The sequence below is a fragment of the Carcharhinus amblyrhynchos genome, chromosome 8, assembly GCF_965287045.1.
Source record: "Carcharhinus amblyrhynchos chromosome 8, sCarAmb.v2.hapA, whole genome shotgun sequence".
NCBI lineage: Eukaryota > Metazoa > Chordata > Chondrichthyes > Carcharhiniformes > Carcharhinidae > Carcharhinus > Carcharhinus amblyrhynchos.
This window is the reverse complement of record NC_137331.1, coordinates 106,021,823-106,042,343: the sequence shown is the minus strand read 5'-3', so window position 1 is coordinate 106,042,343 and position 20,521 is coordinate 106,021,823. Positions and strand designations below refer to the sequence as shown.

General features: G+C 42.4%; 1 protein-coding gene across 4 annotated transcripts in view; it reads right to left on the bottom strand.

Moving 5' to 3' along the window:
• The window catches only part of tsnare1 (T-SNARE Domain Containing 1), a 735,823-nt gene that overhangs the window by 406,516 nt on the left and 308,786 nt on the right, over positions 1–20,521 (bottom strand). For all 4 annotated transcript variants that reach the window (XM_080194990.1, XM_080194988.1, XM_080194987.1 and 1 more), the window contains 2 exons: positions 16,248–16,325; positions 2,991–3,060 (listed from right to left, as the gene is read on the bottom strand). In XM_080194990.1, coding sequence (XP_080051116.1) covers positions 2,991–3,060; positions 16,248–16,325 — 148 coding nt within the window. The remainder of the gene's footprint in view (positions 1–2,990; positions 3,061–16,247; positions 16,326–20,521) is intronic.

The following is a 20,521-nucleotide window of genomic DNA, read 5'->3' as shown; positions in this document are numbered from 1 at the left end:
AGTCTTACATAAGAGATTAGTGTCTAAAATTAAAGCACATGGGATTGGGATAGTATATTGAGATGGATAGAAAATTGGTTGGCAGACAAGAGACAAAGAGTCAAAATAACATAGCAGGCAGTTTTAAAGGAGGCAAATGGTACGTTGGCCTTCATAGTAAGATGACTTGAAATCAGGAGCAGAGATGTCTTACTGCAAAATTTTCAGAGCCTTGGCAAGGCCACGCCTGGAATATTGTGTGCAGTTTTGTCCTCTTTATCAGAGGATGGATATTCTTGCTTAGGAGGGAGTGCGGAAAAGGTTTTCCTGACTGATTCCTGGGGCTGACATATGAGGAGAGATTGATTATACTTGCTGCAGTTTAGAGGAATGAGAGGGGATCTCACAAAATCCTATATTATTTCACCCAGACTAGACCGGGTAGAATAGTGGGGAAACCAAAACCATAAATGTAAATGCGCCTAGTTTGGGGGCGTTTAAGAGATCCGTGGATAGGTTTATGGACGAGAAGGGATTGGTTTAGGTTAGTGGGTCATTGTTTTGTAACTGGTCGGCGCAACATCGTGGGCCGAAGGGCCTGTTCTGCGCTGTAATGTTCTATGTTCTATAAGTCATAGTCTAAGGATATGGGGTAAGCCTTTTTAGGCTGAATTGAGGAAAAATTTCTTCACCCAGAGCACGGTCAGTCATAGAATTCATTACAGAAAGCAGTTGAGGCCAAAATATTGTATGTTTTCAAGAGGGACTTTGATGTAGCTCTTGGGGCAAAGGGGAGCAAAGGTTATGTGGAGAGAGCAGATTCAGGCTATTGAGTTGTATGAACAGCTATGATCACAATGAATGGCAGAGTAGGTTCAAAGGGCTGACTGGCTATTCCTTTTCCTATTTTGAGTGAAAAGTTCCAGAATTTTTTTTTCAGAAATAAACAGGTTTTTATTCACTTTTTCAGATAAATGTAATTGTATTTGGGAAAAAAACCAAAGGAGATCTGAGTATAACTCAATGGCTTGAATTTTACCGGCACGCCCACCCTGGAATCGGGCGGGCACGGCTTGTCGAACAGCACTCGCGATTGGCCTCGGGTGGGATCGTACGAGCTTGGGGCGGGCAATGCGGTAAAATTCCAGCAAATGTATCTCTATTTTTTCAAACAGCAGATTTCATTTTATCCACAAGAAAACAGGACATATGTGCTTTCAGACATACCCTCAGAGAGCTGCTTAAAACAATTAATTTTAAATAGAAAGCTAACAGTATTTATCATTCTCCAATGTCAATTAATAACTGCCTTTTAAATAGATCATGATGGATGTTTGGCATGGAGTTACAAGGCACTATTAAATCTCCACATTTCTGTAACCCATGAATGCGTTATAATCAAGAGTTTCAACTGCAGTTTAGTAGCTTCTGGAAACATGTGAATTAGCATCTGCTATTTGTTTCTTGCAGCAGTACGTAAACAATTTAGCCACCATACTCAATTAACTCAATCAGTGTATTGCCTGCTCCATGCGCAAATGAATTATGTAGGCCAGAAAGGGTGGTAGTGTGACATTAGTCGCTATGTTACAGGGCTAGTAATCCAGAGAGCTGGACAAGGTCAGGAGGTGTGAGCTCAAATCCTTCAATTCCACCTTCCAAATCCATGATCTCTACCAACTAAGAACAAGGGCAGCAGACACATGGGAATACCACCACATACAAGTCCCCACTTCCTAATCAAGCCACACACCATCCTGACTCTGAAATATATCGCCATTCCTTCACTGTCACTAGGTCAAAACCCTGGATAAGGGTTCCTTTTTCAGGTTGGCAACCTGTAAAATGGGGATCAGTGTTGGGACTGCAACTGTTTACGCTATGTGTTAATAACTTGGAGGAAGGCAGCAAATGTACAAAGAACAAAGAAAATGACAGCACAGGAACAGGCCTTTTGACCCTTCAAGCCTGCACCAACCACGCTACCTGACTTAACTAAAACCCCCTACCCTTCCGGTGATTGTATCCCTCTATTCCCATCCTATTCACCTATTTGTCAAGACATCTCTTAAAAGCCACAGCTTCCACTACGTTCCCCAGCAACGAGTTCCAGGCACACACCACCCTCTGTGCAAAAAAATCTACCTCATACATCTTCTTTAAACCTTGCCCCTCACACCTTAAACCTGTGTTCCCTAGTAATTGACTCTTCCACCTTGGGAAAAAGCTTCTGACTGTCCACTCTGTCCATGTCTCTCATAATCTTGAAAACATTTGTATACTGTAGCAAATTTGCAGATGACCAGACTGTTCCCCATCACATCTCTAGAAGCACCTCATTCAAATGTATGGACAAGATATGAATCTGCTGACTCACTAGACATTGGGGACTTAGATTGCTCTCCATTATAAGTCAGTACTATTTACTAACTTTTATGCCAAGTGGTATAGGGAAACACCAAGGAGGTGGCTCCCAATCTCCTTTGCCAGCACCAATCTTATTCATTGTCAACAATTGCCAGGATATGGAAGAGAAAAATAATTCAATTTCCACTCTCTCATTTTTGATGAGAACATTTGCAGCAAACCAAAAGAAATCAATACTAATAAAAAGTTACTTCCCCAAGCCTTACCCTCAGAACAATTCATTCATCTTTATCATGAAGTAATTGTGTTTTGTCAGCTTGCCGCAAACATAATCAGTTTGATCATATTAAAATTAGCAGCATCTCTATATTCAAGAATAGCTTGTCCTTTCGTTCAACCCTTAGTTCTATAGCTAAACGTCCTTGACAGAAAAGACAAAATTGGTTTTAAGTTTCACGTTATGATGGTATTAAGAAGTCTTGGTTACATCTGATGATCTTTCTCAGTCCAGTTTTTACAGTAGTGAATCGATGACCATTTTGTATGTGTCCATTATTCACAGATATAAAATTACACACTGCAGCTCCAGCAATAGACAAAGCCATTAGTCTCTCCTTAAAAATCTATATCAAAAAGTGACTCACAGTCCATCTCTAAGCTCTTGCGTGTCATTAGGTGTCCCCAGAGCTTGCAAACTCTTCTCTAAGGAAGTCACTGCAAAGGAAAGGTGAGGATTAATGAAAACAGGAGATTAAAACATTGGCCTATAGAAATATTAAGTTCTTTCATGAATGTTCTGCCTTTTTGCTTTCACACGATCCAGTAAGAAAGATGCAATAAGTTTAAAACAAGAGATTTTGTAATTCCAATTTGAAAACCATCAGTAATATTGTTAACCGTAGAAGGTACAGGGTGGAAGGCAAGGGTTGAAAATTGGAAATAGGTGAATATTCCAGTTTTGCTCAGGTTAAAACTGCTGATGGCAATGTATTATCCAATTCACTCTCAGGACATAAAGTCTGTCAGAGATGGGGCTAAACTTTTACTTCCCAAAACAGGTAGGTTGAGGTCACGTCAGAAGTTAAAATGCAAAACAGTCTGGAACGGAACCTCAACCTACCTCAAACTTGTCCATTTCTGATTTTAACGGAGATCGGATGAGGGCCAGCTGATCAACCCAGTCACAGGAACCGAGTGATAATTTTATACTAACGTGTGTCCTTATTTGTGAGTTTCCCAGGCCTCAGGAAGTTCTGTAGTTTAATGGAAGTGAATAGAAGAGGTATATTGCTTTATAACCAAGGGCTTGTGAATATTTGGTGCCAACAACTTACCCAATGGAACCATACATTAAGTAGTAACTCAGCAATCTAGCCAGTAAAACCATCACCTCCCATCAAACTTGGAGTACACAGAACATAGAACACTACAGCACAAACAGGCCCTTCGGCCCACGAGTTGCGCCGATCACATCAACACCTACCAATCTATAGACCTATCTATAACCCCCAATCCCATTAAACCCCATATACTCATCCAGAAGTCTTTTAAAAGACCCCAGCGAATTCGCCTCCACCACCACTGACGGCAGCCGATTCCATTCACTCACCACCCTCTGAGTGAAAAACTTACCCCTAACATCACTTCTGTACTTTCCTCCCCGCACCTTTAATCTGTGTCCTCTCGTAGCGACCATTTCAACCCGGGGAAATAGCCTCTGAGAATCCACCCTATCTATTCCTCTCAATATTTTATAAACTTCTATCAGGTCGCCTCTCAACCTTCGTCTCTCCAGGGAAAAGAGTCCCAGCTCCCTCAACCTAACTTCATAAGGCATGCCTCCCAGTCCAGGCAACATCCTTGTAAATCTCCTCTGTACCCTTTCAATAGCTTCTACGTCTTTCCTATAGTGAGGCGACCAGAACTGCGCACAGTACTCCAAATGAGGCCTGACAAGGGTCTTATAAAGTTGCAGCATTACCTCCCGACTCCTAAACTCAATCCCTCGATTAATGAAGGCCAGTACACCATACGCCTTCTTGACCACATCCTCCACCTGCGAGGCCGATTTAAGAGTCCTGTGGACCTGGACCCCAAGATCCTTCTGCTCTTCAACACTACTAAGACTCCTGCCCTTGATAGTGTACTCGTTCATCCCGTTGGTTCTGCCAAAATGGACGACTACACATTTATCCGCGTTGAAGTCCATCTGCCACTTCTCCGCCCAGTCCTGCATCCTATTTATGTCCTGCGGCAACTTTTGACATCCAATTGAGTATTGCATGTAGTTCCCACCACCACACTATCAGAGGACAGGGAAACTTTGAAAAGAGTGCAAAGAATGTTCACCAGAACGTTGGCTTGTCTCAAGGTGTTGGCTTTGAGGAGACGTTGAATAAATTTGGATTGTTTTCACTGGAAAGGCGGAAGGCTGAGGGGAGACCTGATAGGGGTCCACAAAATTATGAAAGGCAACAACAGAGTAGATAGAGACCTTTTCCCCAGGGTGGAAGTGTCAATTTCGAGGGGGCACAGGTTCAAGGTGAGAGGGGGAAAGTTTGAGAGAGATATGCGGGGGAGCTTTCTCATGCAGAGAGTGGTGTGTGCTTGGAACGTGCTGGAAGCAGGCATGTTAGCAACACACATTATTGCTGCAATCTCCCCTTCAAATGCCCATTGAACCTGATTAAGTCATTGACACGGATGGGGAAATATCTCAATCTGAGATTTCCCCGGCACAAATCTCGGTACAGCCCTCTCCTAACATTTTTCAGACAAAACAGGATTGAGCCCACACCAAATGGGCCAAAATAACCCCAGCGAATGACATTATTGAAGCTACAACTTGCTCAAGCACAGTCCCCACCTCCACCTGTAAAGGTCTAATTCCCAATCAAACCATTACTCTCTTTCAGCCAGTTTGCTCCCTTGGCATGGTCGTTCTCTCCAGACTTCCAAGTTCAGCAAATGCACACTTGAACATTTCACCAGACACCTGGTTTAGCCATCCAGCATCTGTCGGATCTGTCTGGATGAAATACTGTCAGAGTCCTCCTTTCCTTTGACATAATGGGGGGAGTTTTCCCATCTTGCCCACCACAGTAATTGTAGTGGTGGAGGTGGGGGACCATGCAAAGATCTGTTGACCTCAGGAGGGGTTTTCTAGTTTTGAGGTGAGCATGGCAGGATAATCCCACCCAATTTCTTATTCCAGAAAAATGTTGACTTGAAAAGATAAATCTCTAATTACTTGTTTCAGTGCAAACTACCTTCATAAATTCCTCCCTCTTCTAACCTTACCTCAAACAACAATTGTAAAAGATTCATGGACTTTTTTGGCACTATGATTGAAAGCAGCCATTCAGTGGCACTTGCCACCATTTTTTCTTCTCCTATACATTGGACCAAACTTGCTCAAAGATCGCCCCTTTTGCAGCAGCCCTGAACTTGCAGCTTTCCCTAGTTTCCCCTATTCCAAGAAAACTGTTGACCATCCCTTCCTGGCTTCTTTATTAGCTAATATCACTAATACTTCTCTCTCTTCAGGTATTGTTCCTTCTGCCTTCCCTCCTTCTTCTAAAAAGTCACTCTTAACCCCTTAGCCTTGAAAACTATTGCTAGATCTCCAAGCTCTATTTCATCACCAAAATCCTTGAACAATCTACACAGTGCTTAGCACCACTGCATCACAGCTCCATGGACCCAGGTTTGATTCAGTCCTTGGGCGATTGTGAGAAGTTTGCACGTGTCTCCGTGAGTTTCCAACAGATGGTCTGATTTCCTCCTAAACCCACCTGCATGGTATCTGCTTGAGTCTCCAGGCCTGCTGCATTGCTAAAGCAGCGTAGTGGGCTGCAAGAATCGCCCCCTCCTGTCTTCAATCCTGGGATGAACCTTCAGCAATATATTATCACCATCACCAAGGCTGCTGACTTCCACCTCCATAGCATTGCCCAATTCCAACCCTTTCTCAGCTCACCTGTGGCTGAAACACTCATTCACATCTTTATTAACTCTGAAATTAATTATTCTGACACGTTCCCAATAAGCACTCTCCATTCAAACTTATGTATAAACCTGAACTCATCTAAAACTATGTTGTCCGTATCTTAACTTGCATCAAGTCCCCTTCACCAACTTGCTGACCTATACTAATTCCAGTCAAGCAACCCCTCCACTTTATTGTTCTCATCCTGGTTCCTAAATCCCTCTGCGACCTAATTATTCTTGATCTCTGTAAACTTCTTCACATCCACAGCCTTGCAACTTCTCAGCATTCCTCCGATCTGGTCTCTCGTGCATCCCTGATTTGAATCATTTCAGCAATTCCAGTTGCCTAGGCTCTAAGCTCTGGATTTCCCTCCAAATCTCTCCATTCCTCTACCTCGCTCTGTTCCTCTAAAACCTCCCTTTAACAGCTACTGCTTTGTAAAAGCTAGCAGTGACCTGTGCTGACATGTGGCATAGTGTCAATTTTTACTTGATAAAGCAGCCTTGAAGCATCTTAGTATGTTTTGCCACTTCAAAGGTGTTATACAAATGCAAATAGTTGTTATTAGAGAGACTGAAAACATCTCTAAAAAATCATGACATAATGGGGGGAATTTTCCCATCTTGCCCACTGCAGAAATTGTAGTGGTGGAGGTGGGGGACCATGCAAAGATCTGTTGACCTCGGGAGGGGTTTTCTAGTTTTGAGGTGAGCATGGCAGGATAATCCCACCCAATTTCTCTATTCCAGAAAAATGTTGACTTGAAAAGATAAATCTCTAATTTCTTAGAGGCCTGTGGTAGTAATCTTTTGAAGGATTTCCAGTTAGACTAATCAACATGTGGAAAAATAAATGACCCTTCCCATATCTTCTTGGAAATTACAGAGACCCACTGCAGGGATAGGCCTCCAATGTGTCTACTTAAACAGCCTTCAGCATAAAAACAAAGTGCAATCTAAGCTGAAAATCCAAACTTCAAACAGAAAATGTTGGATAAATTCAGGCAACACACATGGAGTGAAAAGTAGAATTAACTGATTCCTGATTCTGAGCAAACTCTCATTGAGATGTCCAAAATGTGTGGGGCTGGAATTAGAAGTATACCAGGCCATTCACTGTGGACACCATCTTCCCTGGAATAGGAAATGTGGCATGTTGCAGTCTGGCACTGATGCAAAGTGACATCAGGATTGCCATGGGGGTGGTATGGTAGCACAGTCATTAATACTGCTGCCTCACAATGCCAGCGACCCGGGTGTGATTCCCAGATTGGGTCAGTGTGCGTGAGGAGTCTGCACATTCTCCGTGTTTGTGCGGGTTTCCTCCGGGCTCTCCGGTTTTCTCCCACACTCCAAAAGAACGTGCTGGTTAGGTGCATTGGCCATGCTAAATTGTCCCTCAGTGTACCCGAACAGGTGCTGGACTGTGGTGGCGAGGGGGTTTTCACAGTAACTTCATTGCAGTGTTAGTGTAAGCCTACTTGTGACTAATAAATAACCAAACTTTAATTTGAATTGCCGGTGCAAATGCAAAATCAACCTTCACTAATTTCTGTAGTTTTGTTGAGCACGTTGGTTTCTGAAGCCTGTAATGTACACATCAGGTAAGTCAATTGAACATTGGTTCAAATCCACTGTGGGCTTGAGAACCTTTTGACTGGTAAGTGTAAAATCTCTTGTCAGGTACAAGTGTCATAACACAGTGGTATTTGATGAATTAAGTTTGTTTTCAATGAGGTGAATGATCATCACACCTGATCCTTAAATGGCAAGAGACAATTTAATTGACCAGCACTATGTTAGAGATTGCATGAATTAGAGTACTTTATCCAATGAATAAAGTCTTCTTCTGTATTAAACAGTATTGAAAATCTGATTAAAACAGGATGTTAAAACACCCGGGGTTGGATTTTGCAATAGTTTAAGGTATAAGGCGGGATTTTTATGGCCTCAGTTGGGTGGAACCAGAAATTCCTGCCTGAGATCAATGGAGATTTCAATTGTTAGGCCCACACACACTCCGATTCCGTAGCGGGCAAGGTGGTAAAGTTCTGGCCATCGAGTTATTTTGAGACTTCTCTGATTGAAATCCCACTTAGCCTTTAAAGCAAAAACAACCCTATGTCTGGACAGAGAACTTCAAAGAGTCTATTGCATTGGGTCTGTTTACTCAGCTTTGTCATACAATCTCATTATGCATGCATGGCTGAGCTTCAAATGCCTCAAATGGATCTAACTCAGCAAGAATTAAAATTTTATTTATTAGTCACAAGTAAGGTTTACATTAACATTGCAGTGAAGTTACTGTGAGATTCCTCTAGTTGCCACAGTTCAGTGCCTGTTCGGGTCAATGCATCTGACCAACACATCTTTCAGACTGTGGGAGGAAACCGGAGCGCCCGGAGTAAAGGCACGCAGACACAGGGAGAATGTGCAACCCAAGCTGGGAATTGAACCCTGGTCCATGGTGCTGAGGCAGCAGTGCTAATCACTGTAGAACACAGAACATTACAGCACAGTACAGGCCCTTCAGCCCTCGATGCTGCGCCGACCAGTGGAACCAATCTAATGACCCTCTAACCTAAGCTATTCCAATGTTATCCATATGCCTATCCAATGAACATTTGAATGCCCTTAAAGTTGGCGAGTCCACAACTGCTACAGGCAGGGCATTCCACGCCCTTACTACCCTCTGAGTAAAGAACCTACCTCTGACATCCGTCCTAGAACTACCACCCCTTAATTTAAAGCTATGTCCCCTTGTGTTAGCCATTACCATCCAAGGGAAAAGGCTCTCACTGTCCACCCTATCCAATCCTCTGATCATCTTGTATGCCTCAATTAGGTCACCTCGTAACCTTCTTCTCTCCAATGAAAATAACCTCAAGTACCTCAGCCTTTCCTCATAAGACATTCCCACCATACCAGGCAACATCCTGGTACAACTCCTCTGCACCCTTTCCAATGCCTCCACATCTTTCTTACAATGCGGCGACCAGAACTGTATGCAATACTCCAAGTGCGGCCGCACCAGAGTTTTGTACAGTTGTAACATGACCTCACGGCTCTGAAATTCAATCCCTCTACCAATAAAAGCTAATACACCGTACACCTTCTTAACAACCTTATCAACCTGGCCTGTGCCGCCATGACACCTGTTGCTTACACAACTGCAGAGGGACTGAGTGCATTACTTGATTCACAGCTTTATAAGATAATCATATAACTAAATGTTTTGAATAGTTTTTGAATGATTATTTATATGACAGATTCACAAGCACACAAGATGAAAGCATGTTTTTTGAGCATAGCATCAATTGTTGTATATTGTATTGGCACTGTCCTGAGTTTCCAAGATGGTTATTGTTTTCCAAGAGCAATTTGAATGGCAGATTATTTTTACAAAAGCATTTCAAAGACTTCTTAGTGTTATACGGTGCATGAATTCTGTATGCAGGCAATACTTTGGGAGTGAGGGCATTGAGGATGTGTGGGAGATATGAGAGCATGGAGTAGATGCAGTGTTGAGAGGGGCCAAACAGCTATGTAGGGAACTGGACTGAGGTCCCAGTGAATGGAGGCAGATCTTCTAACCTGCCCTTTCCAGCAGCTGTCTGCCTTGGTTTCCACCCCAGGCCTATATCGGGAGAAGGCAGCCACAACTGATGTCAGGGGTAGGTTCTTTACCCAGAGGGTGGTGAGGGACTGGAATGCCCTGCCAGCTGCAGTTGTAAATGCGCCTAGTTTGGGGGCGTTTAAGAGATCTGTGGATAGGTTTATGGACGAAATGGGATTGGTTTAGATTAGTGGGTTAGTGTTTTTTTTTTAAAAAAGCTGGTCGGCGCAACATCGTGGGCCGAAGGGCCTGTTCTGCGCTGTAATGTTCTATGTTCTATGTTCTATGTTTAACTCCAGTTCACCTCTGACATAGGAAAACAAAAATTCCTGGTGACTGGGCAGACACTCTGAAGTTGGGAATGTAATGTTGAGAAATGACCTGAAACCAGTCGAAGGTTTCAGTTTGATGACCTGTCTGGAGTTCTGATCTGAAACGACCTGAAACATTCACTCGGGGCAGCACGGTGACACAGTGGTTAGCACTGCTGCCTCACAGCGTCCGGGTTCAATTCCAGCCTCAGTCTGTGTGGAGTTTGCACATTCTCCCTAGATCTGTGTGGGTTTTTGTCTGGGTGCTCCACTTTCCTACCACAGTCCAAAGATGTGTGGGTTAGGTTGATTGGTCATGCTAAGTTGACCTTAGTATCAGGGGATTAGCAGGGTAAGTATGTGGGGGTAGGGGAATTGGGCCTGTGTGGGATTGTGGTTATTGCAGACTGAAGGGGCCAAATGGCCTCCTTCTGCACTGTAGGGATTCTATGACTCTCCGGCCCCACCACGACGGGTTTTCCCACAGCGAATGCGGTTCAAATTCCCATTGACTTCAATGGGACCAGACGGTCCAGCCAGCAATTCCTGCCCATTAACTCTATTTCTCGCTCCACAGATACTGCACAGCTACCGCATATTTCCAGCATTTCACATTTGCTAAACATTTCCCACTTGTTTTTGTGTGGGAGTCCTGTGTGCCCATCAGGCCAACCTGAAATCTGTACTGGGGAGCAAATGATGTACAATGGTCCCACCAGATTTTACCCTACCATTTTTGAGGTTAAAAAAAAACTTACAGCTAGCGGTTTAGATTCCATTTCTCTCCATTAAGCTTAGCATCACAAAAAACTATCACTGCTCGATTTACATCTTTGTTAATCTTTGCTAGCATCCTGCAAAATGGGCCAAACCCATGTGCCTCATTTATAATTACTAAGGTGTTAAAACCTGTGGGGAAATTGGATATTCTACCAATCTCAAATCCTGACCCTGCTTTTTTGCGAGATCAACACTAACGCCAAGATAAGAGGAATAACCCAATACTTCACTTTATCTGTCACTAGAGGCTGCCAGTGCATTTAGTCGGCAGAAATCAGATGTGACTTAATGAATGCACGATGAAGATTAACATAGTTTTGCAGAAGGAAAAAAAGAAAAATGCGAAACCACAGAACGCTTTAAGTGCAACGTCAGTCTGTTAGGGAGATGGAATGCACACAAACTATAAATGCTGGATATCTGAAACAAAGGAGGACAAAAAATTTCAGTCGGCCTCTGTAAATAAGCAAACATTTGTATGGTTTATTCAGAATTGAAAGAGAAATCCAAATTAATACTTCAAGTGGACTATTCCCATTGCTCTCCTGTGGAAGCTAACTGCCTCATTTTAATTACATTTTTAATAGTTGGATCCTGGTCCACAAATCAGCAAGAACCCTTTCAATCTTGCTCATTTTTTGTTTACAAATCTTGCCAAACGGTAAGATTAAAAGGTTTTTGCTGACCGCCACAGCTTCCCTTTCGCAATTGTAGATTCAAAATAGCAGCAAGAAAAATAGGGCACCGATTTAATCCGCCACCCACTTTATGGCTGAGAGACCCGTGGAAGTAAAGGAACACCTAAGATACAGGGCAATTTGCAGTGGCATCCAACCAATTTAAACATTTCCAGTCTACAGTGATGCATCACCTCCCCCACATCACTTCATAAAGCTACAGTACCAGAAGTAATTACCTTCCCTCCATTGCAGATACTGTGCTTTTGTCAGACATTCAAAAAGAATTGTGTGGGAACTGCTGTGGCACTGGTGGAAGCTCAAAAAGCAACCTTGTCAATTCAGCTCTTGTACTCCTCCCAAAATGTGTGTCCCTGGAACAAAATGTCTATTCAGCCATTTTGTGATCTGAGAAACTGCTTTCCGACAGTTTCACACTGACTGAATTGTGAAATATCCTTTTTTCAAAAAAAACGCACCCAAGTCTTTAATTGTAAACGTCAAATCTTAAACTTCCCAGTAAATTTTTTTTTAAATTGGCAATTAAGCCACACAGTTGTGTACTCGGAATAAATAGCTGTAAGCATTTTAAAACTAAATTGAAAACACAAACTAAAAGCAATTGCTTTGATGAAGATTGAAAAATATTGACATTTTCAATAATTCTGCGTACCCTGAAACAATCTTCTTTCACATTCACCACTGGAATCTCACAAATAGCAGGAAGAAATAATTTTCAAACAAGTGGGAGACAGAGTGGCTCATGGCACCAATATTGTAATTTGCTACAACATTCAACTGTACTTATTGGTTCAGGTCCTCTATGCAAAGTATGAACTGGAAATGGCAATTAGTGCAGCTCAGACAACTGATGCGAGGATTATTGAAATCATAGAATAGCTATAGCAAAGAGATGGGCCATTCTGCCCATCAAATCCTTGCTGACTCTTTGCAAGACCACCTCAGCCAGATCCCGGCTGCTGATATACTGCTAACCTAGCAAATCTCTCACTCTTTTCTTTGTAGATGATTATCAAATTAATTTTTGAAAGCTAAGACTCAGTCAGTCTCTACCAAACTCTCAGGCGTTGCATTTAGATCCTCAAAAAGAAAAGGTTTTCCTCAGGTCTCCTCTGGATATTTTACCATACATCTTAAATTGTCGTCCTCGGCTGCTCAAACCTTCTGCCAACGGGAACCATTTCTCTTCATTTATCCTGTCCCTTTGCCTCAATTTTCAACCCTCTCAAATGTCCCCTGAATTACCTCTTTTTGAAGAGCAATGCTAGTTGTGCTAATCACTACTGAAGTTCACCATCCCTGAGATCATTCTTGTACATCTTCTCTGCACGAACTTTCCTTTCTAAAGTATGCTACCCAGAATTAGACACAATAATCTTACTGAGGCTGCATGGGTGTTTTCTAAAGGTTCACTGTAACTTCCTTGTCTTTGTACTCTTTGTCCTTTATTCAATAAAGATCAAGATCCTGCATGCCTTATGAACCACTTTCTCAATCTGCCCTGTCACTTCCAACAAAATCATAGAATCATCGACTCCCTACAGTGCAGAAGGAGGCCATTCAGCCCAGAGCCTACACTGAAAACAATCCCACATATTAGTCCCTTTGACATTAAAGGGCAATATTGTATGGCCAATCAATCTAACCTGCACACCTTTGGAATGTGGGAGAAAACCAGATTTGATTTGTTTTATTAGTGTCATACATATTGCTTTACAGTGAAAGGTATTGTTTCTTGAATACTATACAGACAAAGCATACCATACATAGAGAAGGAAAGAAGGTGCAAAATGTAGTGTTGCAGTCATAGCTGGGGGGGTAGAGAAAGATCAACTTAATACAAAGAACAGTACAGCACAGGAACAGGCCCTTCAGCCCACCAAGTTTGTGCTGACACAGTTGCCTCTCTAAACAAATATTTTCTTGCCTCTGCGTGCTTATATCCCTCTATTCCCTGCTTATTCATGGATCTATCCAGATGCCTCTTGAACGTTGTTAAAGAATCTGCTTCCACCGCTTCCTCCAGCAGTGTGTTCTTGGCATTCACCACAGTGTGTGTGAAAAACCTGCCCTTTACATCTCTTTTAAACTTTCCCCCTCAGTTTCAATTAATGCCCCAACTAATTGACCCTTCAACTTTGGGAAAAGGATTCCGACTATCTACTCTATCCAAGCCTGTCATAATCTATCAGGTCCCCCCTTATCCTCCGATGCTACAATGAAAACAATACAAATTTGTTCAATGCTTTTTCATAGTCCATATCCTCCAAACCAGGCAACATCCTGATAAATCTCTCTGCATCTTTTTCAATGCATCAACATCCTTCCGGTAGTGTGGAGACCAGAACTGTACACAATTCTCCAAATGTGGCCTAACCAAAGTCTTACACAGCTGCAACGTGATTGTCCAATTCCTATATTCAACGCTTTGGCCGATGAAGGTCAGCATGTCATGCGCCTTCTTATCCACCTGAGTTGCCACCTTCAGGGATCTGCACGCCTAGATCCCTCTGTATGCTATTATTTTTAAGGGCTCTACTATTTACTGTATATTTTCCTTCCGCAGTAGGCCTTAATACAAAAAACAGTACAGCATGGGAACAGGCCCTTTGGCCCACCATTGCATCACCTCACATTTGTCCAGGTTAAATTCCATCTGCCATCTTTCAGCCCAGGTTTCCAGCTGATTTATATCAAGTTAATCCTCTGACTATCCTCCTCACTAACTGTTACTCCCCCAATTTTGTTATCATCTGCAAATTTACTAATCAAAGGACCTATAATTTCCTCCAAATTATTTATATATTACAAACAACAGAGGCTCCAGCATTGATCCTTGTGGAACACTGCTTGTCACGGACCTCCAGTTAGTAAAGTACCCTTCCCCTGTTACTCCCTTCTTTCTATGCCCAAACCAGTTTTGTGTCCATCTTGCCAGCTCAGCTCGGATCCCATATAACTTCACCTTCTGTGTCAGCCTGCCATGAGGAACCTTATCGAAGGTTTTACTAAAGTGTATACAAAACCCACTGGCCTGCCCTGGTCAAAAGCAAGGGGCTGAGGTCACAGCCTTATGGGGCACTGGTGTTTCCAATAGCTTCCAAATCTTTGGGATTAAATAATTGGCCTGTAATTTCTTTTGAACAAGGATGTACAATTTACAATTCTCCAATTCCCTGGCACCATCACAGATATATAAAGGATTGAAAGATTAAGGGCAGTACGTCAGCAGTTTTCTCCCTAACTTGGGAGCATCTCATCTGGTCCTGGTGACTTATTAACTTTAAGGACAGCCAGCCTTTCTACTTCTGTCTCTTAGAAACAATTAGCCCAATGAATGAATCTACTTACTATCTCCTCTTCTACGGCATCATTAATAGCATCTTTTCCCTTGTTCCTTGTAGCGTTCATTTTAAATTAAGAAGCCAAGATGAAGGGCCAAAGCCCAACATTTAAGACCAACAATAAGACTGAAGATAAAATAAAAGGAAAGATGAGCAAAACTGAGAAAAATTGGGAAGAACCTTCTGTTGACACAGAATTGGCAGGATATCAGTAATATGTCAGTGGTAACAATCGCATGCCACAGCCAGGAGACCTAGCTAAACTACATTCATACGCAAGCATTGGTAGCATTTGTGGAGACTGGTGGATAGGAAGTCAATGACTCACTACAGCTCACCACTTTCCCTGAGGCCAAGAATTAGCCAGATATAAGACTTTTTTTCGAGTGGGGGAAGAGAGGGATTGAATATTGGAGGAACAGGTGTAGAAACATACTCGCACTACGATAAGAATTTTAACGTGGCCCACACAAAATATAGAAAACAGGGTCAGGAAGAGGCCATTCAGCTCTTCAAGCCTGCTCCACCACAGTGGTTCATCCAACTCAATAACCTGATCCCGACTTCCCCCCATATCCTTCGATCCCTTCCCCTCAAGTGCTATATCTAACTGCTTCTTAATAACATTCAAACTTTTGGCTTCAGCTACTTTCTGTGGTGGTGAATGCCACAGACTGACTACTCTCTGGGTGAATTTCTCCTGATTTCCCTCGTAAACGGTCTACTCTATATCCTTCAAACTGTGGGCCCTGGTTGTGGACGCCCCCAAGCAGCACCCCTATTCCGTCTTTCCCCACAAAATCTTACCACGAGGGAGAGATTTTCAGAATCCCTTTCAGATCTCTTCACATCTGAAGCAGGAGTGGCTTGTGTCATGCATTCGCTGATCACTTCTGCCTAAATCATGCAATTGGGGTTGTACAAGAGGTGTAGGGAGTTAATTTATTTAACTGATCAGCCCTCTGTGTGGATTTGAAAGGGGCTAGGAGATTTGCTGAACACTTTTCATTTTAAGGCTTTTCTGATGTTGACTTCAGACTGTCAATGAACCTCACAAGGCCTCCAACTGTCATTTGCATATTTTCCAGATCGATCATTCAACTAGAATGACAAAACCATCATAAGATCAAATAATCCGTGCGAGCACAAAGGGGAAACTCACCATTTGTGTTAATGCGGAAGATGTTCGCTGTAAGTTCCTGAAACACCTCTTGAATTTCATTGGGGTCAATCTGCGATGCTGTTGGGAACATAACAGAAACAAAATTTACCACATAATTAACACAATAGCTGCAGTATAACCTCATTCGGTACACTCAGTTCAAATTCCTCCGATTTCCTTGTATTTAAATGCCAGCATTTTTAAAGACTAGGTTACTTGCAACAAAATAGCAGAGGAATTTGATACAAGTGCATTCAATATCTATACAACAACACCACCAGAAATTCAGGCCTAATGCTTTTTTTCAGATGACAAGTGCTTGGTGGAATGCATCCCCACCAAAGCCAAGACGCCTACTGCCATTTCACACTCTGTTGAGCTTCAATTGGAAGCAGGCTCAACAGAGCTATTGACCAATCAAATTGGCCGACAGTTCTCCAACCCTTCCGGGCACAGGGCTGCAGTTGCCGGAAGAGGTTGGAGAGGAGGGAGAGTTAGAACTTTAATGTCCCTGACAGGAAGCCTTCTGACTGAAGCACTTACCTCTTCCTACTTCTCTAGTGATAGAGAATCCGGTAAATTGTGACAGCGATAATCTTTCCCTCAATGTCAGTAAAACAAAAAGAGATGGTCATCGACTTCAGGAAGTGCAGTGAAAGACATGCCCCTGTCTACGTCAACAGGGATGAAGTGGAAATGGTCGAGACCTTCAGGTTTCTGGGTGTCCAGATCACCAGTAACCTGTTCCCCCCACACCTATGATATAGTTAAGAAAGCCCACCAATTGCCTCTACTTTCTCAGGAGGCTAAGGAAATTTGACATGTCTGCTACGACACTCACCAACTTTTACAGACGCATCATAGAAAGCATCCTTTTTGGTGATATCACAGCTTGGTATGGCTCCTGCTCTGCCCAAGATTGCAAGAAACTACAAATGGTTGTGAACATAAAGCAGTCCATCCAGCAAACTAGCCTTCCATCCATTGACTCTGTCTGCACTTCCCATTGCCTCGGAAAAGCAGCCAGCATAATCAAGGATCCCGCACACCCCGGACGTAATCTTTTCCACCTTCTTCCATCAGGAAAAAGATACAAAAGTCTGAAGTCACGCATCAGTTGAAAGAGCAGCTTCTTCCCTGCTGCCATCAGACTTTTGAATGGATCTGCCTGGTATTATGATCTTTCTCTACACCCTAACTATGACTGTAACACTCCTTTCCTTCTCTATGAATGGTATGCTTTGTCTGTATAGCATGCAAGAAACAATACTTTTCACTGTATGCTAATAATAAGCAATCAAATCAAATCAATTCAAAAATCAAGATGGTTAACTTTATTTATTAGGCACCCTGATCTAACTGGCACTTTCCATTCTGAAGATTGAGGCTGGGTGGGGAAAAAGACTTTAAGTGGCCAATGAAATTGTATTTGCACTGGGGAGGGCAGAATTCTGGAAGGAATCCCATCCATGTGATTTCATGCTCCCCCACCATATCAGAACCAGCCGGGAGGAGTGGGGGCGGGGGAAATGGGAGATTGTATAAAATCCTGACCGAGCAGTCTACAACTTGTTAAAACAAGCTTAGCTGTAATTAAAACCAATGATAAAACTTCATCTGAGGCTATATCTCAGCAAGTATTTTCCTTTCAAATTGTGCATTTCTTGTTTTAAATGGTATTTATAGTTGACACAGCAAGAAGTCTCATAACGCCAGGTTAAGGTCCAACAGATTTATTTGGTAGCAAACAATCACAAATAGATCAGAACTCCCCACTCACTTGACAAAGGAGCAGAGCCCCAAAAGATAGTGGTGTTTGCTATCAAATAAATTGTGTTGTGAAACATCTTACTGTGTTTACCCCAGTCCAACACCGGCATCTCCACATCATTTATGATTGACCTATACACGAGGGGAGTTAACATCATCTATGTTATTCCAATTGCAGCCAGAATTAAGATTTTGGCATGAGAGTCTCAATTGTTAATGTTGAGTACTGACAAAGCTACTGCAATTGCTAATGCCAGATTTTTGTGATATTTAAGATCTGATTTTCGAATGGTATTGTGCCATTGCCACTGAAGGAGAAAGTGAATATTCCAAGTCATTATAGCATTAAATTTACCCAAAAAATCAGATAACTAATTAAATAGATATTCTGGGGATGTGGGGTGGTAGAAACATCTGCAGGGATCAAAATTAGCCCAAAATAGAAAAAAAACTTGTATCATCTCAGAAGACCGACAAAAAATAGCAGCAGAGTGCAATGTCATCCCCTGTGGCTATATCCAAGAAACATTTTAAACAATAGCACTACCTCGAGTAAGTGATGACAACAAGAACACCTTTCAAAGAATTCATTAACTCAATAGAAAGACTTATAGGTGGCCAGTGCATCAAAACAGAACATTTTGATGACTGGCCTTCAGGCACTGGGGACTATTTGAAGTGACTATCCGCAAGATGTATCATATAACTCACCAAGGGTCTGTCAATAACATTTTCCAAACCTACAATCTCTGTCATCTACAAGAACAAAGACAACAGGTGCATGGAAACACCACCATCTGCAAGTTCCCCTCCAAATCACACATCATCCAGACTTTGAAGGTTATTAACTTGAAGGAGAGCTAGGCTTTCTAATATTGACTCTCGGTCAAAATCCTGGAACGTCCTGTTGGACAGCAGTATTTGTGTGCGGGTACATACACAACACAGGCTCCAGCAGTCCAAGATGGTAGCTCAACACCACATTCTCAAGGGCATTAATGTTGAACAACAAATGCTGCCCTTGCTTGCAATGCTCAAATCCCATAACATTTAAGAAAATGGATGGAACTCAGCTTCAGAGATCTTTGGGACAACAACTCTCAAATTACCATCAGGTAAACTCTCTCACTGATCAGTGAATATTCAGATCCAGCATCCAGTTCAAAATTGTGTTTGCAATCTATCATGCTGTCTTCAATTACAGATTATTTGATTGTTTAATCTGCCTTTCTCAGCTGTTTAGACATGTCCAGGGCCAGAGAGCATTGAAACCACTGAAAGCATATAATGAAGATTCATCAAGATGATACCAAGCAATGAGAAATTGCTACAAGGAGAGATTTGAGGTACTAAGATATTCTCACCTGAGCAGAGAAGCAATGGAGGAAATATAGGAGAAATATTGAAAACAATAAAGGATTTTAATACAGTGAATCGAGGAGGTGGGAAAGTGGAGTTGAGAATTATTGTACATCTGTCATGATCTAGAATCATACAAACTGTACAGTGCAGAAGCAGGCCATTTGCCCATCGAGTCTGCACCGAATGTCTGACGGCGCATCCCACCCACAACCTATCCCAGTAATCCCACACATTTATCTTGCTAGTCTCCCCCTAACCTACACATCTTGTGACACATGGGGCAATTTTAGCAAGGACAATCAGACTAACCTGCATATCTTTGGACTGGGAGGAAACCGGAGCACTCGGATGAACACACAGAGACACGGGGAGAACATGCAAAACCAGAGAGACAGTCACCCAAGGCCAGAATTGAAGCCCGGTCCCTGGCACTGTTAGGTAATACTGCTAACCACTGTGCCACCCATAATGATCTCATTGGATGGTAGATAGGTTCAATGGGCCAAGTGGCCCATTCTGCTCCCACACCTGATGCCCTGATGGTCTTATAGCTTCTTGCCTCTCTTTGGGTGACATTGATGAGATCTTTAAATTAGATCACCTATCAATCTTCTGAAATCTTCTGAAGTCTAGGGAATCTAGCCCTAGTCTACTTGAAAGACCAATTTATGAATCCTTGTTGCGCTCCATTCCAAGGCAAGCGTATCCTTCCTATGCAAGGCAATCAAAGCTATACATGTTTCTGCAGGTGTAGTCTTACTTAAGAGCAGATGCAATTGCAGTAAGATCTCTGCTGTAAACATGCATCCATTCATTTAAAATTCACACTCTAAAGAAACTGAGTGGAGATTCGATTTTAAGTTGTCATCAACAAAATAGGTGCCTTTCTTCAGGGCAAAGATTAGGGTTCTGACTACAAGCCTTCAAATATGAACAGAGATGTGAACAATTTATATTTCCCAGAATGATCCCTTATATAAAGCAACTTACTGTTATCACTGCCAAGAATGGAAATGTACAATGAGATGTGTGAACAGCGCGGGAGAGAATCTCTGAGAGCCAAATCTCACTGTTATAATGAAGATATTACATATGCTTGCTCCAAATTGGAAGACTGTAAAGGCAAAACCAAAGTTTTTGGT